The sequence below is a fragment of the Fukomys damarensis genome, unplaced genomic scaffold, assembly GCF_012274545.1.
Source record: "Fukomys damarensis isolate Sample0158 unplaced genomic scaffold, DMR_v1.0_HiC HiC_scaffold_36, whole genome shotgun sequence".
In the NCBI taxonomy this organism is placed as follows: Eukaryota; Metazoa; Chordata; class Mammalia; order Rodentia; family Bathyergidae; genus Fukomys; species Fukomys damarensis.
Genome location: NW_022900948.1, coordinates 36,094,597 through 36,120,651, shown reverse-complemented (window position 1 = coordinate 36,120,651; position 26,055 = coordinate 36,094,597). Strand labels below are relative to the sequence as shown.

Here is a 26,055-nt window from a genome sequence, read left to right as displayed (position 1 = left end):
TGAGGCTGTACATGAGTTAACTTCCGAAGCATCAAATTTGTACACACATTAAAAAAACTCAAAATTGTCATCTATGCATCACAAGTTGCTAGACCACAGTTTTAAAAATGGGATAAAAATTTCTCTTCTCACTTCTTTTCAAAAGGATTAATATTTTTAAAGCATATATGCTACTTTCCATTAGCAAGACTTATGAAGGGATCAAGCAGCCCAGCATCCCTTGAGCCCCCAGAGGCCATGAGCCAGGAAAGGCCCAGCCCGGGGACAGTGGCCAGGGCTGGGGCAGGAGCTGGCCCACAGTGCAGAGCAGAATGCTAAAATGCAAAAGGAAGACACCTTTGGCTAAAACTTTGGCATTAAATAAAAGAGATAGGCTCTTAAGCGAAATAAATAGGACACACATGTCAATACGGAATAGTTTCTCTGGTGTGAGAAACTGAGAGTATAAATGAGGACCAAAATGTATAATAGATGGTGTGAAATAGAAAGAAAAGGTCCAAAAGAAAAGGGGAAGTGTGTGGTGGTGGGAGGGAAAGAAAAATTGTGAGAAAAGAAGGAAAAACTGGAAACAAAATTTTTGTAAACCGGAACGGACGGAGGGGTGGGAGGGAGGGAAGGGGGATGGGGAAAACACAAGAACCAAGACACATCCTGTACAGGTAGGTACAGATTCTCAGTGATGACTGTGATCACAATGAATACCTAAAATGTACCAATAAACTTAATGAATTAAAAAAATAATAAGACAAATCAGAGTAGGAGTGATTGCAGCAGGGTACAGTCAAGGTGCTGAACATTGAAAACCGTGAGCCATACAACACATGGACCCGTCGGTAGGTGCCCAGGATACATGTGCTACAAAGCACCAGTACTGACGTCTTGCAAGTGCTCAACAAGGGGCAGTTACTATTTGGATCATTGTGTTGTCGTTCTCAGGTATGGTTAGGAAACTTTTTTTTGGCATGGAGAGAAAGCATGGATAGATGAGCATAATTTAATTGAGCTCAGCTATTTGTAGGGCTGTCATGTTGAACAAGAAGTAGACCTTGTGTGACTCTAAAGGATGGAAATGGTACTCAGAAGTAGAAAGTGCTTATTAAATGTTCTACTAAGAGTAACAGGATGATATTTGGTTTGTCAGAGTAGATTTAATTTCATTAAAAGGAGGAATAGTCTAACAATTCAGCTTTGGAGGTTCTTATGAGTTTCACTTGACTCATAAAGGCCTTGGCACAGTGCCTGCCAGGTAGTAGGCACTCAATAAAACAGTTCTTTCCATTTTATTTTTTTAGTGAGTTAGTGGTGGAGTCGGAATCGTAACCCTTTTCTGGCTCTGTTCAGAGCTGTCCTAACAGCACCATGGGCAGTGCTTCTAAACTTTAACAGGTGTGTGGCTTTCCTGGGGAACTTGTTAAAATGCAGGTTCTGCTTCCCTAAGTCTGTATTTCTGAGAAGCTTCTGGGTGATAATCCTTCTGTTGCTCTGAGGAACACATTCTCAGTAGCAAGAGCCAAGGTAATCCTGAAAACCACTTGGTTCTAGTTTTCATTTTGAAAAAGTCTTCATTCATTCATTTGTTCCTTCAGCAGTGTTTTATTGAGCACCAGGCATTGATGTTAAAGCTATGAAGGAAGACATAATCCCCGCCTGGTCTAGCATGTAACAGAGAGAAACGGTAAGTTGCAGGAAGAGTGTTGCTGGAGGTTTGTGGAGTCCTAAGGAGCCCAGAGGCAAGTGTCCAGCCCCGCCTTCCAGGGAGGAGGAAGGGAAGGAAAGAAGTAGGGGGTGACCCAGGGGAGAGTGGAGTCACCAGTGGTGCTTTGAGGAGGGTGTGTTAAGCAGTGTCAGATTCTCTGCGAAGGCAGGAAAGAAAAACATCCCCCATTGCACGACCTGGCATTTTCTTGAGAGTGAGAGGACAGAGCCAGCTTGCAGTGGCTGGAGGACAGAAGAGGAGCAGGGAGGTGGATCTAGAGCTGGTTGACACTGGGAGCTGTAGGGGTCCTCTCTCTGGCTGGAGGCAGGGAAGAAGTACAGCCCAGGTGCAATGACTCAGAGTTTGTTCTGACATCTTGTTCTTTGTCTTTGAAAACTGCTAAGTCACATTGACAATAAGGAATTTCTCTGTGTCCACCACATTTAATTTCGTGGTAATTGCTGGAAACTGAGAGTTTACTTTTAATTTAACCAAGTCAGCAGAGGTAGAGAGACATGCAGGTTACTGTGTCTTGAGGCTGGGATGGTTGTGATCCTGGAAAGGCAGAATAACTGAGTTGCTTTTGATATTTTAACTTGCAATAGTGCGTATTAATGATAATTTGCTCAGCTACATGTAGGTGAACTCTTTTGCCGTCCATAGGAAGCACAAAGGGGCTTCTCCATTCCTCTTCTCTGACCCCATTGGGATTTTACTCCTGTGCCAAAGGTCTTTGGGGACCTGGCATGAGCAGTTTCTGGATAACGGTGGCAGGAAAAGCCTCATTGCAGAATGTGAGAAGTGGCCCTTTTCCAGAAGCTGAGAGAGTGTTTAGTGACCCCAGTCCATCATCATTCCATCTTAACTTTTTAAAAAAGTAACTTTATTTTTAGCTGATTTATGAAATCATAAAATTATAAATATCAGGGGGGTACCCTGTGATGTTTTCGGTACATGTGTACATTATGAAATGTTTAAATCATGTTAAACATATCTGTCTTCTCAAACATTTCTCATTTTTCTGTAGTAAAAAGTTAAAATCCTTCTTGTTTTATCAAACTTGCTGTTATGACATTATTGTTGTCTAAGTCACACTACTGTGCATGAACCCACCAGAACTTCTTGTTCCTGTCTAGCTCAACAGCCTACCCTCCGTTCAGCCTTTTCCCAGCCTTCTCCTAGAACTCTTCCCACCCCCTGGTAACCACCATTCTACTCACAATTTCTGTGAGATCAACTTTTTATATTCCTCATGGAAGTGAGATCACAAAGTACTTGACTCCCCACCTAGATTCTGTTTATATTTCCACATATACATCATCACTGTGCCTTACCTTTTTTGATAAATTTTGATTGAAATTGCAAATACCAGTATATTTTCCCTACACACTTCAGTGTATATCTTTACCTTCAGTATATTTCTGAGTAGCTTTTCTTACATACAGTGAAGTACAGCAATTACAAGTCATTACTGGCAGAGTTCTACAGGTGTATCTGTCTGTGTGAACCAGACCCTGTCTAGATCCCTTGTGTCCCTTGTCAACCCGATCCCTATGCATTTAAGCTGCTTCTATGATTTGTCCCATAGGATTAATTTTTCCTATACTGTGGCAGATCTTCATAAAATGGAATCGTGTTGTATGTTCTCTTTGTGTAAACTTTTTCACTCAGCATGTCATCCACATCATTACGTGAATCAACAGTTTGTTCCTTTTTTGTTGTTCCGCTGTATAAGTGTATTTATTCTTTCATTCTGTGGGTAAAGGGTGATAAAAATATTCAAACACAGATCTTTGTGTGGTCATGTACACCTTTTTTCTCTTGCTGAATGCCTATGGGTAGACTTTCTGGGTCATAGGGTTATTTTATAAGGGATTACCACTACTTTCTCCAAGTGAATTAATGTTTTTATATTCTCACTCACAAGTTTGATAGGTCTAGTTTGTCCGTATCACTTGAAAATGTTTTCATAATGAGGGAGAACCAATAGAGGAAGAGAGTTCCTCATCCGTATTTGTAAACTTTTAGGCTTTAGTAAGTGTAATTTTGCATATCCATTCTCTTTATGCTTGATACGATAGTAGGGTGGGGGTATTGATCACCAGTTCCCTTTAGTCCTGGTCCCAGATTTGGATGTGGGTAGGATGAATATATTCTGGCCCTGATAATTTTCTATAAAGCGACATTCTAAAGTGAATTCTTTTTTTCTTCCAAAGCAAGATTTTTCCTCTAAGCAGATCAGAATTTAAGATGGGCAGGGAGAGTTAGGGGCTAACGTAGGAACTCATAAAGTGGAACTGTTGTGATAAGACCCTAAGTGTCTGTCTCGTATGTAAAGCTACCCAACAGGTGACCTGTGCTCTGGTTTTAGCACCTCTGTGCAGAGCTCACTACTTCTCAGTAAGAGGAGGTTTGCTGTGATTCTGCAGCTGCCGCGCTGGACTCCTGTCCTCTCATTTTTCCTTTGATCAATACAGGTGTTCCATGACTAGAATCTTCGTTCTTCTGGTGAGCTGAGGTCTGGCTTTCTTGAGAACTTCTGCTGTCCTTTCTGCAGAATGCAGAATACTTTGGCATTTCTACTACTTTAAAGTGGTAGATGTATGCAGTCTTTGTAAATAACTGTCCTTCATTTCCAAAAGCATAAAGTTACCATCAGGCAAAGTCAATACTCTTCTCATTAGTGATGAGGACTTTTTGTCAGCAAAATGACAGCATTGCTGGGACTGTCCATCTCAAATGTATGACAGTCTGACAAGAGGTTTACGCCCTGTGTTAAATAGGAGAAGTGATGCATAAATTGAGCACACCATAAAATTCACTTAACTGCTTTTTTGCTATTTGATATCTTGAATTCCATCAATAGCTATTTTCCAAAATCTTGCTACTTTTTCATAATCTGAAAGTGGATTTAGCAAAGACAGAAGTGGCAGCAGTACACCAGGCAGCATTGTCAATGTACAGCAGTGTAGAAAGACTATGCAAGAGCACAAGAAATGCCTTTCATTTTTTCTTGGGAAATATGTCCTTAAATTTTACTTGATCCTGGGTAGCTGTGTGTGATTCGCCAGAATTAGCAACTCTTAACTTTGGTTAATTTTTATTTCATGGCTTTGGCATTTGTTCCTGCCTCCTTTTTTTTTTTTGTTCTGCATTAAAGAAAAAAAGACGTCATGATTTATTCATACATATTCCTGCTGCACATTTTTTTTGGGTTGCATTTTCTCACCATTCCATGCTCCATGTAGCTTCTGCCTAGCAAGGAGGATGAGGACACTATCAAAATTGAAGAGGATGATGAGAATAATTTCCAAAGTGACCAGCATTTGGAGCCAAGTAATGAGGTAGGAACGCGGCAGTTAACTCCTTATTTTATCCAGGCCACTCTGCTGGAGCCGGCCTTTGGTTTGGAATGTGTCCAGTGCGTTTCCTGTTCACTCGCCTGTATTGACTGCCTGCTGTATGCCATTCTCTTTGCTGTCAGAAGTTATAAACTGGATGATAGAACCAGTCTTAAAACATGAGGACAAACTGTCGTTGCCAATAAAAAGAATAGAATAATAGGGATAGGATGTTGAACCTGGATAGATGTCTGGAGATCTGATTCAGTCTATTCATTTTATCCTTTGGAAACTGAGGCCTTTGAGGGGAGATGATTGATCTGGAGCCCAGAGTAGGTCATTGTCAGGGTTGGGACGAGAACCCTCAATTCTAGACAGCCAAGAACTCTCAGGTCACTTGAATGCAATGTAAGGGGACATGGATGGAAGTAAGTGACCTTCTTCAGTCTCCTGGTGTTATCTGGGGTTGTTGAGAATTTGACCCCATCCACACAGAATGTTTTTCCTGCCATACCGCTACTGATGGAGTATACAGTCTCCAGGGTCTGAAGAATCCTGCAGATTGGAGCTGTGGTGAGAGACAGGAGGCTACAGGTGTGGCATTTTCAGTCTTCACAATGTTCAGGATATGTCACGAACAGGGGATACTACGGTGGACTTAGATCCAGCGGGCAAAGCAAGTGAAAACAGGGCTTTGGAATCAGATAGGCCTGATTTTGAGTCCTAGCTGTGGCACTACTATCTCTGGTGATCTTGCTTAACCCTTGCTTAATCTTTAAGCCTGAGTTGCCTCATCATTGAGGATAGTAACTCTTTCTTTCTTTCTTTTTTTTTTTTTGTACCAGGGATTGAACTTGGGTCCTTACACTTGCCAGGCAGGCGGCAAAACCACTGAGCTAAATCCCTGGCTCTAGTAACACTTCCTTTAGGATTGTTGTGATACTTGAAAGTCATATAATAAGTGCTCAGTAAATGATAATAATTACTATTTTTATTATTCTATTCTAGACTTTTCCATTGTTGGAGGTTTCTTGTTTGATGGATTGCATAACTAGATTGGTGGCAAAGAACACTTATAAATAACAGCTCATTTGTGTGGGTCTTGTCTTTCATTTTAAAAAAGTCTTAATCATTTTTCCAGTGTGGAAAGATGGGGGTGATGGCTAGTTTGTATATCACTAGCAGCAATGAAGTGAAGAGGAGTTATTTATAGACTGGTAGAAGAAATTTACACCTTTGGGTAGGGGAGAGAGAATGCTAATTGTAGCACCACAAGACATGCCCAGAACAGGCTTTAACTGGATGCCTCCTTGGTGCCACTCTTCTGGGACTCTCAGTGACCCAAGAAGGTGGATCTGTAAATAACATCTCTGTGGGAATTGAGAATCCTCCACCTTCCTAACGAGTCACTTTAAAGCCATGTTAATTAGTGTGTGTCTGTAAAGAATGATTTGGCTTTCTCGTGTGGGCAAGAAAATGTTCAGAGCACTATTGATGGCATGGATTCCATGACCTCCTCAGGAAGCACCTTTAAGGAGATGGCTGTTAGGTGGGAGAACACATGTCTGTTGTGTACCTGTAGGGAGTAAGACATTTAACTTGACTCATTCACTTCATTTTATTCTCCAAAGGAGGTAGCACTGCTGTCCCTGTTCTATAGATGAGGAAACTGAGGGTGCCTTGAAGTGAGTGTGTGTGCACCTGTATGCCTGTGTCTCTCTTTTTCCTTCCTTCTCCCCTTTAATTTTCTCTCTGCTTATTTGTGCTCATTTGTCCTGCATCTGTATCCTTTTCCTGCCTTCCATGTACTCTCTTCTACTTCTCCATGTCTTCGATTTGACCAAGTACTTTTATTTACAGATTATGGAGGACTGTGCCAAAGGAGGCTGTAAAAATGGATATTTAAGGCACACAGATGCCAATGTTGTAGACTACCATGGTGCTCATAAGGCTGGCTGCCCTGGAGACCAGAATCTAGAAGGCGGCAACCTCTTGGGCCTACTTGCCCCTTTCTTCAGTGAGAAAGCCATGCTGTCACCAGAATCCAGGTAGGTGTGGGACCCAATCATGGCTTTGTCCCTCAGGTTTGAGAGGAGAAAGCACTCACTTTGTTAAATGGATTTAGATGGTGGTGCTGTATAATATACCTGAGAGAGCTCCCAAAATGGCTTGGAAGGAATCTTGCCAGTTGTGCAATTAGGTAATTAGTCTGTGCACTGGTAGCCGTGAGGGGGCTTCAGCGCAGCCTCATGCAGGCCCGTTAGAAAGAAGCAAAAGAAAGCTTTCCTGGAGAATTATTCCTAGGAGCCCCAGAAATGGCTGGTTGGCTGTTGGTGAGAGAATTCAGCCCTGCTGGAATCTCCTCCAGTTTCTACAACAGTTTAAAAAATACCATTGTAGTTGTGACTCTGCTGTTTTATGTTGCACTTGAACTAAAATTCTCTTCTCATTATATCTGCTGGGAGTCATTCCTATGTGAGGAAACACTACAGGTTGTTTTCCTTAAAACAAAAAAAGGAGAAACATTCAGTACATTTGTATGTTTTAAATTAATCCTTTATGAGTCGTTTTCTCTTTCATATTCCTTTTAGTTCATCTATGACAGGTGCTTTGGCTTTGGGCTGAGAAAGAACTGTGCTTTCATCTCTCAGTGTCTTAGTTTCTCTGATCACTTCTTAGGGTTGCTATGAGGAGGACTAAAAATCTTTAAGAAAAGTAGGTAGCGTGCGTTATGTGTTCAATGAAAGTTTTCAGTTCTTTTCTGTACAGATAGTCATTAACTACTGTCCAAGACCTCTGGCTAGAGCCAGGCATTCTAGTATTTCTTATGCCATTGATTGGCTAAGATTTAGGTCATTGATGGACATTTTCAGCTATTGCAGGTAATCTTCTTGGTCACTCAGCATTGCCTGAGTTGGTTAGTGGTAGCATTATTGGAGAATTTTCTAGGGGAAATAATCAGTATTCTCATTGGTTGGGGAAATACCAGTTACCTAGACATTCCATTGGGGTGTTAGGGAGTGTTTTCCTTGCCCTGGAAAAAGCAGAGTTTGAGGGAGACAGACCGAGCTCCTATTTAGCTGTACCATTTAGATCTTGTCCCATCTATACCTATCTTTGTTTCTTTATCTGTGAAGGAGGATTGGGTAGGGTGATGACAATTATTTACCACATAGGTCTTATCAGGGTTAAATGAAATAATGGATACATAGGTTCAGATCAGTACTAAGTGAGGTTTTGGCAATATTACTCTATATATTGTACCCTTCCAATTATTGCTCCTAACCCCAGGTAAGATTCCTGGCATATAAGTATAGCAGGGATTTATGCCTCTGTATTCACTCATGAGCCAGCGTCCGATGACCCCAGTGCACAGGTGTTATAGACCCAAGCCTAAGCTGTCTCGGTCTTTGAGCTCCTCTGCCTTCCAAGCATCAGTCTACCTTGAGACCTCAAGGGGCAGCACAGTGGCTAGGCCCCAGGACAACCCTGATGCAGTGAACCTGTCCTTTAGGATGGTCTAGGAAGCGGCTTATCTACTAGTTACACTAGTCAATATTCTTTCTAATAGAAATAGAATAGTCTTACTAGTTACAGTCATCTTTCACTTGATCAGAGTAATTCGTTAGTTGAAGGTGGAGTGAAAAGGTCAGTGGGGCTCACCTTGAAGAATGGGCTGGCAGGTCCCTCCTCTGCCTTGGCATTCACTGTGTGTGGGATGCCCAGCTCTTGTTTTACATGCTTCCAGCTCATTTGGCGCCCACTCCTTAGGGAACATGGTTTGAGATTTTACCACCTTAAGTTTTTGGTGTGTTTAGCCTAAAATTAGGTATGATACTTCATAGCTTAAAAATCACAAAAATGTAAAAGGGGAACTTTTGGGGGATGACATGCTTATTTAAGAATTTAAGAAAGAGTGAATGCAGGCCAGGGATTTAGCTCAGTGGTTCTGCTGCTTGCCTTTTAAGCATCAGGTCCCAAGTTCAATCCTTGGTAGCAAAAAACAAGAAAAAGAAAAAAGAAAGAATGAATGCAGTCTTGAGCTTCAACTAAGTAGAGAGGTCAGGTCTTGGGAGATCTGATTCTGCAGTTCTGGGGATGGCTGAGGGACGGGTAAGGAACTACCAGAATGTGAACCTGTCAGGGGTCCATAGGTCTGCAGAGGATCAACAAAGGGACTGAGTATATTTTGGCTAGAGGAGATGTCTTGCTTTAAGGTAGATTCCATATTAGAGAGGGACTAGACTATAGGTGTTCAACAGGACCCCGGAAACCTAACATCCTCCTGGGTGCTCCCCGCTCCTTCACCTCCCCAAGTTAAGACCCAATCAGGTTCCTCTTAAATAGCTCTTGAATTCATCTACTTCTCTCTATCTCTGTTGCTTTTAGCATGCATCAGATTTCTCCAGGATCACTGTAGTAGTTCCTTAATCAGTCCCTTGCAGTCATCTTTGCTCCTTTCCTGTCTTTTTTTGTCACAGATTTCCAGAGCAGTTATTTAAAAATTCAGTGTATCATCCTATCTAAACCCTTGAGAGGGTCTCTACCCTTCTTGGGGTCAGGATCTTTCCATGGCTTGCCAGGCCCTGTGAAATCTGGTAACTCTCTCCATTAGCTCTGTTTGTCCTGTTCTTGTCTTGCTTTCTGTGCTTCATCCTCAGTGCCTTTCTTCCAGTGCCTTGAAGGGGTCGAGTATCTTTTGTTAAGGGCCACTGTTATGCTGGTTCCAATGGATAAAACTCCTGCTTGCCCACTTCCATCCTCCAACCCCAAGCCCTGTGTTGACCCCATTCTTGTGTAGTATCCAAGCCTCCATAAGACCCTGATATGGTCAGACACTCAGGTTACTTATGGTCATAGGACATGTCATACTTTATGAGCCCTCAGCATGGCACAGCACAGGGCTGTTTTGCAGCTTTTCTTCTCCCTTACTCTCATCCCTTCTTGGTTGATGACCTTGCTCCATACATCACTGAGAAAACTAAAGCAGTTGAACTCAAACCACTGCTTGACTCTATTGCTATAAACTCTGTCTTTCTGACTCTTAGAGTAGAAGAAATCTCTCTGTTCCTACCAGGATCAGCCCTCCCTGTGGCGTAGTTCTGGTCCTTTTTTGGCCATTCTCTTTTCTGCGTCAGTAGTGTTTTTTCCTGTTACTGAATCACTGCAGTAGCCCCATAAACATAAGGCATACCTGATACCTGACAGTTGGGAAAAGTACCCCTTGCCCTCTGATTTCACATCGATTACAGCTACTGCCCACTTCTTGAAAGATTTGTTTATATTTACTGCATTCACTTTCTTCCATCAATTCTCTTTTTACCATTCTAAGTGTTTTGATAACTTGTCCTATGCCTATCAAGGTCAACAATAATTTTTAAGTTGCCAAATCCAGTGTCCAAGGTCCGCTTCTCAGCAGCAGCCAGTCTCTCTCTCTCTCTCTTTCTCTCTCTCTCCCTCTCCCTCCTCCTCTCCTATTTCCTTATGCCCCTGTGGCTACTTCTGCTCAGTTTTGTGTTTGGAGACTCTGTTCTCAGCCCCTTGCTTTGCTTCATCTCTCCTGTCTCTATTGATGTTAGAGTGTGCTTTGTGGCTGCTGGATTTGTGCTTAGAGCCCAGTCCTGTTCTCCATGTTGCACAGCCAGCTTTGTACTGGGCATCTCCACCTGCATGTTAGCTGACATCCCTCCATGAACTGATGGAAATCCAACTACTTGTTCCAATCTACTTCCTCCCTATTCTTTCTCATGTCTGTTAATCGCATTGCTGTCTATCTAATTACTGTTAGCAGAAGTGCAATTTCCTCAGTTCCCATGTCCATTAGCAAATCCTACTGATTGCATCTCTAAGATATATTCCTAGTCAAACCACTTCTCCATTTCTACCTTTCTAGTCCAAACTTCTGTCATCTCTACCTGACTCCTCTAATAGCTGAGCCTCATTTGTCTCCCTGCTTCCATTCTCCACAGTTATCAAAATGTTCTATTTATTTATTCATTTATTTATTCGAGGTACTGGGGATCAAAACACCTTGTACACAGTAGGCAGTTGCTCTACCACTGAGCTCCACCTCCAGCTCCCAGAAAGATCTTTTGAAAGTTTAGATCAGATCATGTCTCTTCCATTCTTAAACCTTCCAATGACAGAGTAAGATGAGACCCAACACCTACCATTTTTCTGCCTCCCATCAGTCACCTCTCTTGTTCACTGGCCCTTGGTCACACTGACCTTTCTGTTCTGCATGCATCCAGGCTTGTTCTCACTGGTGGGATTTGGAATAGTTGTTTGCTCTACCTGGAATGTATTTTATCCATTTGTATATGACTAGTAGTGTCTCCGCTAGATATCAGCTCTGCAGACAGGCGTTTCCTGACCACTCCATCTAAAGAGAATCTTATTTGATGCTTTGTCTCTGGATTTATTTCTTTGTTCTTCCTTACCTCTTGTTCATATTACTTATCATTACTTTACATTGAATTACTTAGTTATCAATATATGTGACTGTCTGTCTTCTCCTTAACAGAATGTAAGTTCCATTATTCATTTTCACAATGCATAACCACTGCCTTACATGTCATATTGAAAGTACTTAATAAATATTTGAATGAACAGGAGGACAATTAATAGCTCAACCTGCTATCATAAGACAAGTGTAGAAAACAAGGAAGAGTTAATTCTGCTTTGGAGTCAAAGGGGGTTGGTTCTAAGAGAGATCCTGAGTCTCTGTGAGCCCAGTTTTTCATCTGTAAATGAGGTCAGTAATAGTTCTCCTCTCACAATCTGAGTTTGAGGATTCAGTGTATTTAAAGGATGAGGCCCATGGTAAGTGCTTAGTAAATGTCAGTGCTTTTCTCTCCACCTTCTGTGTGGCACAGATGCTTGGAAAGGGCATGTAAACACTTTCTGGGGCTCTGAAAGGACCCTTGAACTGAACCATTCCAAAGGTCCTGATTACAGTGACAGCTTAATGAATCTGCTATTCAGATTTCCAGCAAAGTAGCACTTGAAATGCTTTATTTAATAGCATCACTGCTTTAGTATACTGTAATGGCCTCTTTTACCAACTTTTACTACCCATTTGTAAAGTCTTTCCTTGGGTTTTACTATGTGTTGTTTGGTAATGAGGAATGGCCCTCCTTTGGTTAACTCAATAGTAATTGTTATTATTTCTTATCTATGTTAAAGAAGGAGGGGAGAGGGAAATTTAGGTTAATATCTCCTGATACTTGTAAAACCAGAAATAGTTTTAAAATCTCAGTTTTCTGTAGTTTAAGATGATTCACATATCCTAGGTGATACTATGATAGAGTGAGCAAGGTGCCATACATTTTAGTTTAGTTTTTTATTTCTTTCATCCTATTTCATTGTGCTGCAGGTTTTAATTGAGCTGAGTTGACCCTGCCCCCTGATCTATCTCATAGGAATCTGGGTATGAGGAGGGCTTTGTTCCTACCCTCAGGGTGCAGTGGGGAGGATGAATCAGGGTGCCTGCTACTTCCAAGGGTAGCCAAAGATCAGAGGGAGGGAAGGCCAGGGTATGTTACAAGAAAGGTAGGATTTGGTCTGACTGTCTCACAGGATTTCTTGAAACAAGGCGGGAAAAAGAAAAGGAAAGAAGAAAAGGAAGTAAGGTCATGTGGCTGTGCTGCTTTTTTCCTGCAAGCTGCAGGACCTCATCCTGATTTGCATTATCCCACTCCTGGAAGGCTGGCAGCCTTCCAAGGAACACTGCCTAGAGCCTTCCCCTATTCCTTTCCTCCCTAGTTCTCTACCTCAGTTTCTGTACTTCCTCTTTGTTTCTTTTGAACATGTTTCTTTCCTGTATTTTTTGGATGATAAACATTCTTATTTGGAAATCTTCAGATTGTTTTATTTATTTTCTCTCACTGAGTTTATTGGTACATTTTAGGTATACAGTACAGTCACATTCATTATTGGAATCTTGTTCCTTTACATGACAGGTCTTGGTTCTCATTTTTTCCCCTTATCTGTGCCCACCCTTCACCCCCTCCTCCCCTCCCCATTTACAAATACTTTATTTCCATTTTTTCATTTTCTCATGTTTTTTTTTCTTTTCCCTTATTACCTTTCCCCTACCCTTCCTACTTCCCCTACACCTTTAGCCCATTTCTTCCTATTTCACATTGTCAATTATATCATTAGGATCTTATGTACCATTATAGTTTTTTACACCAGAGAAACTATTTGGTATTTATACACATGTGACTTATTTATTTCACTTAGGAGTATATCTTCAATATGTATCCATTTTCCTATGAAAGACTTTAATTTCTCATTCTTCATGGCTGAGTAGTATTCCATTTTAAAGAAAAACCACATCTTCTTTATCCAGTCTCCAACTGATGGGCAAATGGGCTATTTCCAAGTTTTAGCTATTATAAACTGTGCTGCTATAAACATAGGTACACATATATCACTGTGATATGATTCTTTTAATTCTTTTGGAAAGATACCCAGCAGAGGGATGGCTGGGTCAAATGGAACCTCTAATCCCAGCTCTTTGAGGTATCCCCATATTGATTTCCGTAGTGGTTGCACCAGTCTGCACTCCCACCAACAATGGAGAAGGATTCCTTTCTCCCCACAACCCCACCAACATTTGTTGTTGTTTGATTTCTTGATAGCAGCCATTCTTTGTGGGGTGAGGTGGAATCTCAGTGTTGTTTTCATCTGCATCTCTGAAATGACCGGTGATATGGAACATTTTTCATATATTTACTTGCTGAGAAATGTCTTCTTTGAGAAATGTCTGTTCATTTCAGATGCCCATTTTTGAATCAGGTCTTTATATTTGGGGGGGCTGGTTTTTTTGAGTTCTTTATATATTCTAGATAATAGTCCTTTGTCTGAGGAGCAACTGGTAAAATTTTTTTTCCCACATTGTAGGTTATCTTTTACTTCTGTTGATGGTTTCTTTGGCAGTGCAGAAGCTTTTCAATAAGATGAGATCCTAGTTGTTGATTCTTTCTGCTAGTTCCTGTGCTACTGAGGATTTGCTCATAAAGTCTTTTCCTATGTCAGTGTCTTCAAGAGTTCTGCCTAACTTACCTTCCAGCAAATTTAGTGATTTTTTTTTTTTTTTTTGGTATTTATATCTTTAATCCACTTGCGTTTTAGTTTAGTGCATGGTGAAAGATAAGGGTCTAGTTTTAATCTTTGGCAGGTTGAAATACAGTTTTTCCAACACCATTTATTAAAGAGGCTATCTTTCCTCCAGTGAGGATGTTTGGCTCCTTTGGCAAAGATGAGGTAGCTGAGTACATCTGGAGTTGCTTTTGTATCTTCCAGTCTATTCCACTGATCCTCAGGTCTGTTTCTTTGCCAGTACCATGCTGTTTTTATCACAGTGGCTTTGTAGTATAGTCTCAAATTGGGAATTGTTATACCCGCTGCCATGTCTCTGTTGCCTAGGATGGCTTTTGCTATTCTAGGTCTGTTCTGATTCCAAATGAATTTTTGGATTATTTTTTCTAGTTCTGTGAAATATAGTGTTGGAATTTCAATTGGCATTACATTGAATCTGTATAGCAGTTTGGTAGTATAGCCATTTTCACTACGTTGATTCTTGCTACCCAGGAGCAGGGGATATTTTTCCATTTTCTTATATCCTCTTCAATGTCTTTTTTCAGAGTGCTGTAGTTTTCAGTATAGCGGTCTTTTGCTTCTTTCATTAGATTGATTCCTAGATACTTCATTTTTTTGGATGCTATTGTGAACGGAATTGTTTCTCTAATTTCTCTTTCAGTGAGACTGTTATTGTGTTATTGTGTACAAAAGGCTATTGATTTTTGAATGTTGACCTTGTATCCAGCTACTCTGCTGAAAGTGTCAATTAAGTCTAGAAGTCTTTTGGTGGAATTTTTTGGGTCTTCAATGTAATTGGAGTATCATATCATGAGCAAATAATGACAGTTTAACTTCTTACTTTCCTATCTGTATTTCTTTAATTTCTTTCTTTTGTCTAATTGCTGTGGCTAATGTTTCCAGAACTATATTGAAGAGGAGTGTTGATAGTGGGCTTGTTCCTGATTTTAATGTGAAGGTTTTCAGTTTTTGGCCATTTAATATGATGTTGGCTGTTGGTTATTCTTAGATAGCCTTTGTTAATTTGATGTATAGAGCATCTATTCCAGTTTTTTTCAGGATTTTTATCATGAATGGATGTTCAATTTTGTCAAATGCTTTTTCTGCATCTATCGAGAGGATCATATGGTTTTTGTCCTTGACTCTGTTAATATACTGTATTACATTTATTGACTTACCTATGTTGAACCATCCTTGCATACCTGGAATAAATCCAACTTGGTCAGGATGTATGATCTTCTTGATGATCCTCGGTATTCTGTTTGCTAGTACTTCAGATTGTTTTATGATTTCTGTTTTCTTGAGTGTGAATTCTTCCATTTTCTGAATTGTCTTTTTTGTTGGCTTTTTTTTGGTGCAAATTTGGTTTGCTTGTCCTAACAGATCCCACCTGTATTCTCCCTGTGTGGTGGTCCTGAAGTTGTTTCAGCTCAGCTTCTTAATAAAGGTCAGTGACATTTGTGTGGTTCCTCTTCCATCCTGGGAGTTACACTTCTGGCTCTACCACTTTCTGAAAAGGCCCTCATTGTGGCTCCCATTCTGTTTCCTCTGTGACTGATCTGTAGGTGCCTTTTTCTTAAGTTTGAGCCCACTGGTGCACCTTGAAATGCTCTGTTGTCATGGCTTTTTGCTGTCATTTCTGTGATCAGAACAGAGTGGAAAGAGCTTCGGTTTGTGCTCAGCACCTTCTTGGCAGGAAATCGGTCCTTCTTTTTGAAGGACACATGTGAGGGGGCCACCGTGTCACAGGTCTTTCCAGGCCCTCCTTTCCTTCACATGGCCTGCCAGACTCTTTGTGTCTCTCCTGCCTGGCTTTCCAGCCTCACCTCCTTATTTGCTACACTTTGGTGACTGTTCTTGTTGTTGTCCATATTCAGATTGTTCAATGAGCCTTACCAACCTTTCCTCAACTTCACAAGCCCCCTTCTGACATGTTTCTCTCATGTGTAGTTTGGACACTGGGTAGTTAACCTGTAACTCTACCAACCTTCCACAGAGCCTTTGTTTCCCTTTTTCTGTGGTGGAGTGGTGATTTTTACACACTGACCTCTCACACCAGTCTTAAGTCCTTGCTGGTAATATTCCTGATTCCCCCTACAGTGCATGGCACAAGAAACACACTCAACAAAAACTTTCTTAAATCACTGGCACCATACCATGTGTTTTACATGCTGGCCTAGTTTTGTTTCCTTGAAAAGCAGAGCCTGAGATACAGACTTGGGTACAAGTGATAAATTTAGTATAGTATGTGGCACCAGGGTGCAGGAGTGTGAGGGAGAACGTGGAGAGAGAGAGAGAGAGAGAGAGAGAGAGAGAGAGAGAGAGAGCGAGAGAGAGAGAGACCGTGAAAGCCAAGCCAGTAAGGGTATAGTATTGACCTGGTAAATGCTCTGGGTAGCTGGGGCCCCATCTTTCTGGGAACCCTCTTAGGGACAGAGTAGCCTGTGCCTATGTTGTCCTCTGAAGATTAGAGTCTTAGCTACTACCCCCACAGCTCTCAGCCCAACTGATGGAGGGTTCCCCAGAGGTGTCGGCATCCCCACACTTCCACACTGCCTGACTCCTAGAGCTTTAGAAAGAACCCAGGCAATGGAATGCAGAAGTGCTCCAGGTGGGACTGGCTGTGTCCATAAGCTCCATCCCACAGCTGCAGCTGAAGTCAGAGGGAAGCCAAGGACATATGACAAGGGTCATAAAAACTCACTGCCACCCAGACACTACCTTATTTAATCCTCGTAGCTCTCCTGTGGAGGAAGAGTTATCTTCCTTTCAAAGAATCACCGAATTAGAATTTGAAGCCATTTTATTTATTTTATTGTGTTAGTTTTTGCATGCTGGAGATTGAATGTATGGCCTTGTGAAGGCTAGGTACACCCATCCCTGAAGGCATTTTTATCTGCCTTCGAAGCCAGTGTGCCTTCTGTTTTACATATATGCATGTTAATGAAGCATCTCTTCATTAATATCTATTTATTGAGTGCCCACTGTGCACCAGGATTGGTCAGGTTACCTATGGACCAGAAAGGTTGGTGAGATTAATCCAAAGCCACCCTTGCCCTTGGGCATAGGAGTGAGGCCAGTGTCTCGGGTTGTGTTTGGGCACCCTGTGATGTCTTGACACCTTATGGTCCTACTTGATCCTACCTCAGCCCAACCTATACTCACTATCCATGTGGCCCACTCACTTGGTGCATACTTTCTGTCAAATGCTGCTCTTACCCATGAAATAACATAGTAGTAATTGCCTTGCTTGGGGATTGTGAGATTACATGGGATAAAATGCTTGGTGTGGTTCCTGGCATATTGTGGGGACTATATTTATTTTAGGCAGAACATGGGCAAGAGTTAGTGGTGACAACTTGGAACTGGCTAGAGGACATGTTTATTTCTCTTGTTTCCTTCTCTTTGGAGAAACGGACCAGACCTTCTGAAAGCATTACATGAACTGCTTCTGGAACGGATGTGCTTGGTGGAGCAGGGAGTTTCTGGAGAACACCTTGATGGTCAAACTGAGAAGAAAGTTAAGCAAATGGCCATTCAGCTGAGAGATGAACTCAGACATTTGGTCCAGGCTAACTCATTCACCAAACCACATGGTGAACTGAAGTCAACGGGGGCCCATTTGGTAAAGATGGGTGATGTGGCCAAGGTGGAGCTGAAAGACGCCTCAGTGCAGACTGTGCCCGTGGAGAATCACCTGCTCAGGTTTGAAGGTGAAGGGAAGAGAAAGTGTCGGGAAGAGAGGCCAACAGATGCCATATTTGGTGCAGAGAACAAGTGCGGGATGCCAGGACATCAGGCCACTCCCTTTCCTTGCCTAAGCACAGCCAACAAAGTAAGTTTGTCTGTATATTATCTCCACTGCCACCATATTTTTCCATTTATGTGAAGAAAAAGTCTGGTATTTCTCTGCTCGTGGCCTTCACCTAGAGGTGTACATGCTTCCAGCTGTCCCTCTCCCTCCCTCTCTCCTGTCTCACTCGCATTGTCTTGATTCCTCTTTCAGTCCCAGCCCTATCTCATTTGTCTGTATGTCAGGATATTTTTGTGTTTTCCTTAGAAAAACTGTACATGGACTCATGTTCACACATCTCTCTTAGCTTTCTCTTTTACATTATGTATTGGAGACATTTTTCTTTTACTGGCTATATAAGGTTCCAGTGTGAAGATGTGCCAAAATACAGTTTTCACCTGCTGATGGACATTTCGGTTAGCAAGTTAAAGTAAAATTGTGATGATTTTAGAGTGGGGATGAAGTTTTATTTTGTGAGGACTTTTGGAGGGAGAAGTATTTTTCTCAGGGCTTGGTCTGGATTTAAAGCCAGATTCTGAGTTTCCATGATTGGCCAGCAGTTAAGAGTCTGGGCTGGGGTTCCCACTGTGCCTGACACTCTTTCCTTGGTCAAGTTATCTTTCAGTCATGGTAGCCTGAAATGGAAGGGTCTGGTTTTGTTGAGTATCCAGTGTAGGTGCTGTCTGGGAGCTTCTCTGCAAATATAATCAAATATGCAGGAGTGCTAAAAACCAGGCTTTCTTGGCAGTGTTTGATTGCGTCTTCACTGCAGTCCTTTTGAGAGTAGAAGTTGGGGTGAGAATCCCTGTGGTTACGAGATGTGTTCTGATAGGAAAGAAGTAGATCGTGTTTCTAAAAGAGTTCCAGGGTAGACTGTTGGAGTCTTGTCTCTGATGGCTGTTTTGTACCTGAGAAATCAACTGTACACACTGCTTCTTAGCCTCAGAATGGAGAATTAAGTTTATTTTCTGACCACTAAATTACTGCTTTTGTGCATACCAAAGAGAGTTAGATATATCATTAGCAAAATTGCTTTTGATTGTTTTAAATTATGCACCCAAACTATAATTTCCAGAAAAAGGTTTTCTAAAGATACCGGTAGAGACCTAAAAAGAAAAAAATACACTGCCATTATATTAATGGTACTCAAAATGCAAATTTGTGTAATTTGGCTAAAATGAAAGTGCTCTCATCTGCCCCAGCTCCTTTAGTTGGTACCTGTCTATTAGGAAAACTAGGTATTTTTTTTTTTTTGGTTTGTTTTTGTTTGCTTTTTTCTATTGTGTGGGAGGTATCATCCTCTGTTCAGGAAAATTGGATAATTGAATGGACTTAATTTTTCCAAATATATTAAATATTTTTTGTTTGAATTTACCTGTTTTGCTTGTGTTTTAAAAGGAGAGAAATTGTGCTTTGCTTTAAAATTTTTTATTATCTACTGTGTGTGTGTGTGTGTGTGTATGTGTGTGTGTATCAGGGGTTGTGCTCAATTTTCTCTACACCATCTTGTTAAATCTTCTTAACAAGCATGAATTTTGTAAGCATATGTACATTTTACACATGAAGAAATGTAGACATTAAAAGGCTCAGGAAAATGGTCCAGTGTGACTCAGCTGGGAAGTGGACTGAGATGTTATGAACTCTCCTGGTTTTAGAGGCAGATAGTGATAGTATAAGCCTTCCTTTTTCAGGGAGCCTGGAACCCTCTCATTACCTATGCGGTTTCCAGCATATGCAAACTTTAAGAAATTTTAATGATTTTCTTTGTGGTTTTGGTGGTAGCTTACAACAGAACTCTGGTATCCTGCACACATAACTGCTGGTAGAGGCTGAAACAGAGACCAGATATCCTAGTCCTGCCTGTTTAGTTACAGAGGCAAAAGGAGGGACTTTACTTAACCCATGTTGAGTAATAACCCTGGATAATGAGTCTCCTGACCTCTCTCAGTGGCTTGCATGGGTTTAGTGTGACCTAGATCCTAATGGCTGGCATGGTGGCAGATGGACATAATATGTCATGAATGTCTAAGACAGTACCTTCTGTGTGGAAGGAGCTCAGAGTTCGTGAGTTCCTGCCTCCTTCCATTCCCAAGCAAGAAGTTCTGATATGACATTGTTAATAAGGGGGTAGGTGGACTCTGTTTGGAATCCATAAGGTAGCATTTCACAGGCTGTTATTTTAGAACAAGCATTGGGTTGACTGACGGCGGTCTTCCAGCTTGAAATTGGCTTTGGCATTTGTGCACTTGCAGATATCTTTTCTGCTGCCATATGACACACAGATTTGGATCTAAGAATAAAGATTGGTGGAGACCCAGGACCAAGCAAATGACTGTTATTTTTCAGCCCTCTTTGCTGAGCTGTCCACCTCTTCCCGAGTGTTCCCTCCTCACCTCTGCAGACTGCTCTTGTCCTTGAATCTGCTTTCTCTTCTTGCCTGGAATTTCAGGGCAGAAAGCGTTTTGCTTTTCCTATCTGAGACCTAGAGCCTGAAGAGCTGGTTTGAGCTTGAACCTTGAACCTTCTTGATGTATGACCGTGGACTAGTTGTTTCACCACTCAGAGAATAGGTGTGATACCCTCTGTGATGCGATGAGCTCTGAGAATAGAGTTGACCTGGAGATTGTGGGAGACTGTGCTGGAAAGCATTTTACACCCTAGAATGTGCAAGAAAGGCCCCTACTCTGCTCCTTCTGGTGACACTTTGATTTTTTCCTCATACCTTAGGTCCTAAATATTTCCTGTTTTAGTGTCAGGTTCCTACACTTCTCCTATTCAAACAAGTAGCAGCTTTATTAGATAGAATTTACATATCATATATTTAATGGTTACATATATTTAGAGTTGTATAACCGTTACCATTGTTGGAATGTTTTCGTTATCCCAAAAAGACACTCTGTACTCAGAAGCAGAGAGGTCCACTTCCCCACCCACACATCCCCAGCTTTAGCCACTTAACATATTTCTGGTGGCTTGAACTGCTGGTGGTACATGCATGACCATCCCATCAGGTGGCTTGTACCACTGATAATACAAACAGATCTAATCACTTTTATTGGTATTTTTACTAGTAAAATTAAATCAGAGCCACCCGGCAGGCACAAAGACACATGAATTAAATCAGAGCTGCCTAGCAATAAGGCATACAAATTACAGCCGCATTGTGAATGTGTCAGTCTACTTTGAGACCATTTGCCTATTCTGGATATTTCATATAAATGGAGTCATACAATATGTGGTCTTTGGTGACTGACTTGTTCTGCTTAGCTTATTATTATTATTATTATTATTATTTTTATTTTTTGTGTGTGGTACCAGGAATCACTTTGGTGCCTTGCGTTTGCTAGGCAGGCACTGTGCCACCAAGCTAAATCCCTGGCCCTTGCTTAGCATAATATTTTCAGGATTCATTCATGTTGGTGCCCTGGATCAGTACTTTATTTTTATTGCTAAGTAATATTCTAATATTCTACTTATATTCTAAGTATATAAGTAACATACCCATGAATATACCACATTTTATTTATCTGTTCATCAAGTACAGCACATGTGAATTGTTTCTACTTTTTGGTTATTAGAACAGTAAACATAAATTTTTGTATATATGTGTTTTCCTTTTTCTTAGGTATATACCCTAGGAGTAGAATTGATGGGTCTATGGTATCTCCATATTTAACGTTTTAGGAAATGCCATACTGTTTTCTAAGCAGCTGTACCCATTTTACATTACCAGCAACATATTAGGGTTCAAATTTCTCCATACCTTGACCAACACTATTACTATCTTTTTGATTATAGCTATCCTGGTGGGTCTGAAGTGGTGGTATATTACTGTGATCTCATTTATACCAGCATCTTTTCATGTAATATTAGCTGTATGATAACTCCTTTGGAGAAGTGTCTGTGGTGTCTTTGGCTCATCTTTTAACTGGATTGTTGATTTTTTTGCCATTGAGTTGTAAGAGTTCTTTATATAGTCTAAATTCAGTTCCCTCCCCTCAGTTTTTAAGTATGTTTAAGACTCATCATTTGAAAGGCACCCTCATTTGGCCTCTTACTGTTTGTATGTTCATTCCAAAATAGTTTTGGAGTGCCTGATATGTACTAGTTCTTGTGTTGGAAGCTGTGGATAGAGTGTGACCAAATTATGCAGCAGAACCCCTGCACACTGGGCCTTATACAGGGTGGTGCAATGAATAGGCAGTGAATAAGTAATTGCACAGATAGTAATAATGATCCTACTCTTCTCTGAGGCACATTCTAGGGGAACATAAATGTGTAACAGGGAGACTTGACTTGGTTTTGGAAGTCAGGACCCATTGTCCTAAGGAAGGCAACCTTGAGCTGAGTTCTGATGAATGATTTAGAGTTAGTGGGGAAGTAGAAAGACTTTGACCTTTGTCAAAAGAGAACTGGAAAGCAATTGTAAGAGTGGATTAGAGAGAACAACAGTGAGTACATGAAGGAGCCATTCAGGAGGCTGTTACTGTGGCCCAGGTGAGAGCTAACAGCAACTTTGTGTTGGCGGTAGCAGTGGAAGATGAGAAGAGTTGAAGGAATTGAGAGACAACTTAGGAGTTGGAGTCATTAAAATCTGATAAATGGTGAAAATGAGGAGAATAAAGGGAAGTTTAAAAATTACTCCCAGGTTTCTGGATTGTACAATAAGGGGATGATTGAATGACTCACCAAGACAGGTAAGTGCAGTATTGTGGATTTGTGGGTGGGGACATGGCATGATGGCATTGAAGCGTTGAATTTTCAGTTGGCTTTGGAGTGTCTGTAACCTACTGCAAATGAAGGTGTTGAGGATGGGTGAGTTGGAAAATCCCCTGGGCTGCTCAGGAGCCACTGAAGTATGGAGTAGTTCTGGTGGACTAACGTGGTGGGAGACAGATTGGCTTACATGGGGAATGGGTGGGAAATAAGGAAATAAGTGGGAAAAAATGTTTCCCAAATGATTGTGTTGGATAAAGAACTGCCAGATATGGAGAATCTATCTGAACTGTCCAAGGACAGAAGGCCAGGGCTGAGAGGATGTTAAGAGTTAACCCTTGACAATCAGAGGGGATACCTGCCTAGATATGTGCTAGATTTGTTCAACAGGAAGTTGAACAAAAAGCCATTGTAGGAACCAGTAGTCTGGGTGGCCAGTTTGAAACCTATTTTATAAGATCAGCATGATTTTTGTAAAATCAACCAAAGAAAATATATTTGAAGTGTGTTCATTGTTTGTGTATGTGTGTTTGCAGGATGTTAAGAGGTCCCGCTTGCCGATCCTAGCAAAACCATCCTGGTCATTAGGAAATACGTATCATCTTCCTGCCTCCCAGGGGGTGGTAACTCATCTGCAGGGTCAGATCTTGGAGTTGCAGGGGGAGCTGAAGGAGTTTAAAACTCAAAATAAGCGACTTCACCAAAAGTTAATTCTGGCTGAAGCAATGATGGATGAGAGGCCAGCACCTGACCCAAAGCTACTGAATGGTAAGGACCAAGAAAAATGCCTTTGCCATGAGCTAGATGAGCAACATGATAGAACTGCCTGAAATGTCAACCTTGTTGTTTAGAATTGCATTGAGTTTGAGTATAGATTTCATGAATTGCAGTGATTAATCTTAATAAATGCACAACGAAGGAACACAATAAGGAAGATTTAATCTGTTGCTTCGTTTCTATTATGGGGTCTGGATCAGTGGGATGTTTAGTGTTCTTAGGTCTTGAGGGATCTTGCTGCCTTCACCTGGGATTGTGTGCAGGTGCCCAGTTGTGGACAGCTTCAGTCTGGGCTTTTGGCCTGGCTGTGTCTGTGGAAGCCTTGGGCATGTGGCATCAGAAGTACACAGGTGAGAGTCCTCTTTGCAGGAATATTGAGGGCATCCCTGGGCTGAGTGCAAACCTTACTGACCTTATGTCTTCCTCTAGAAATGGCCTACCTCTCTGACCACTTTGAATCTACCGCTTCTGCTCTTCTGGGGGCCTGGGTTAAAATGTGTCTAAAGGGGCAGATTCCAGAGACTTGGAGGAAACACATCAGATGGTATGTGTCCTCTTTGTCTAAGACAGTGGTGCTTAGAGATTTTGGGTCATCACTCCTTTGAAAATCTGGAGTATGTTGAGAGCCCTTCACAGTGCGGATCAGCCCATGGTAGCATTTTACATTGTTTTCTGAGAGTTCATGAATCTGTGAAAGTAGATATGTTGACTGCTGATTTTGAAGCCAAATATGTGGCTAGCATTGAGTGAGAAAGAGGGACAGATACAGAAGATGAGGTTAGGGGTGGGTAGAAAATTGGGTAGGATCCCATAGGCATTCTTGTCTAAAATTGGAAATTGAAGGATTTTGATCAGCAGAGGGATGTGATCTGATTTAAGCCTTGAAGCACAAATGGGCAAACTACTGCCTTTGAGCCAAATCCAACTTGCTGCCTGTTTTTGTAAATAAAGTTTTGTTGGCACACAGCCACACTCATTCATCTGCAAGTACTGTAAGTACTTCTGCGCTATGCCAGCAGAGTAGAATAGCTACGATAGATAGAGACCCTACGGCCTGCAAAGCTTAAAATATTTATTATTAGTTTCCTTAAGAAAAGTTGGCTGGCTCCTGCTTTAAAGGATCACTTGTGCTTTGAACCATTAGAAGGATGGAGTTGTCACACACTGAGATGGGAAAGACTGCAGGAGAGGCAGCTGTGGGGGATATTAGATGTCTGGTTTGGGAATTACTGAAATGCCTGTTGACCATGCTAGTGTAGACAGCGGGCAGGCAGAGATAGAGTTTGGAGTCAAGGGGAGAGGTCTGGGCTGAAATTTAGGAAATAGCCACATAGCACTAGTATTTAAAGCTATGCAGTCTTACAGGGTCTTGAGAGTGGGACTCTTTAGAAGTTAGAAGTTGAACTTAGAGGGAGCAGCCAGTGAGGGAGGACACTCTGGCCCAGAGAGACAAGGAAGCCTTTAAGGGAACTGATTCCAGGGAGTGGGCAGGGCCTGATGTCATGGGTTCCAGACAGAGCATGGAGGAGAGGAGCTGCAGGAGTCCTGCAAGAACTGAAGCCCTGGAGGATTAGTACTGGCAAGAGGCGTAGAGAAGCAGAGCAGCCACGAGCCTCATGATCACTGAATCTCCAGGGTCCCAGTGAACTGGTGAATGGTGGATGAGGGTCCTGGTGGTATCGTCTAGCAGCACGAAGTGCAAAGCTAAAGGTTTGGGGGAAGAGATAGAATGATCTGGAAGTGACAGTGGGGAACAAAGGCACTGGCACAATTCCAGACCCCAAATTCAGAGATGTGGGAATAAATAGTCACTTTTGTGATGGCTTGGAGAGCAGTAGTGTCCACTAGGGACAGCCCTGGCTCACTTAGTATGATGAGGTGAGACTGACATCCACAGAGGAGCTTGATGATCCTGGAGTTGCTAGTGAGAGGAATGTGTCCCAGGGGAGAGAGTGTCCAGTGAAGGGATTTTCAGAGGTCAGCCCTGGACTTCCTGTAGTATTAATACAACAAGCACTTGTTATTTATTGAGCCCTGCTATAGATATTATGAACACAATAATTAAATCCAGTCCTTTGGTTGTTCAGTAATTATCTGTCTTCAGTTCAGACAGCAGTTTCAGAGATAAAGTTAGTTGTGTGTCGTCTCCCTGTTACTAACTTCTAGAGCTACTTGTGTACCAGCCTGCCTGGTTTCGAAGCCTGCCTTCTTTCCTGTTCTACAGAGCCTAGCGTATGATATTGCTCATGTGGATTTTATGATGATCTATAGCCAGAGGTAACTTCCATTTAATATTAGGTTCTGTCTTGGGTTTATTGTAGTTGAGGTTTCAACATAAGTTAGCTTTTGGTAGAATTGCTCTTCCCTCCCTTCTCCACCGTCTGTCAGTCCTTTCTTCCTTCCATCCGGGCATCTACTCATACATTCAGGGAATGACCCCCCCAAAACACCCACTGTGTCCCCAACCTCACAACACATGGTGTAGGGGCAACCGAGATGAATCAGTTACAGCCTCTGCCTTCTGAGAGCTCCGTGTCTAGTTGTGGGTGTGGGCAGCTGCAGAAAATTAAATCAACACAGGAGTGGGGCAGGGGCTTCTGAGAGGAAAGATTTTATGGCAGAGATGA

At 41.7% G+C, this 26,055-nt stretch overlaps 1 protein-coding gene across 7 annotated transcripts in view; it reads left to right on the top strand.

The window, feature by feature from the left end:
- Cdk5rap2 (CDK5 regulatory subunit associated protein 2) overlaps positions 1-26,055 on the top strand; it is a 190,945-nt gene that overhangs the window by 110,369 nt on the left and 54,521 nt on the right. For all 7 annotated transcript variants that reach the window (XM_010602920.3, XM_010602923.3, XM_010602919.3 and 4 more), the window contains exons 19-22: positions 4,945-5,040; positions 6,898-7,085; positions 17,554-17,977; positions 23,188-23,419. In XM_010602920.3, the coding sequence (XP_010601222.1) occupies positions 4,945-5,040; positions 6,898-7,085; positions 17,554-17,977; positions 23,188-23,419 (940 nt within the window). The remainder of the gene's footprint in view (positions 1-4,944; positions 5,041-6,897; positions 7,086-17,553; positions 17,978-23,187; positions 23,420-26,055) is intronic.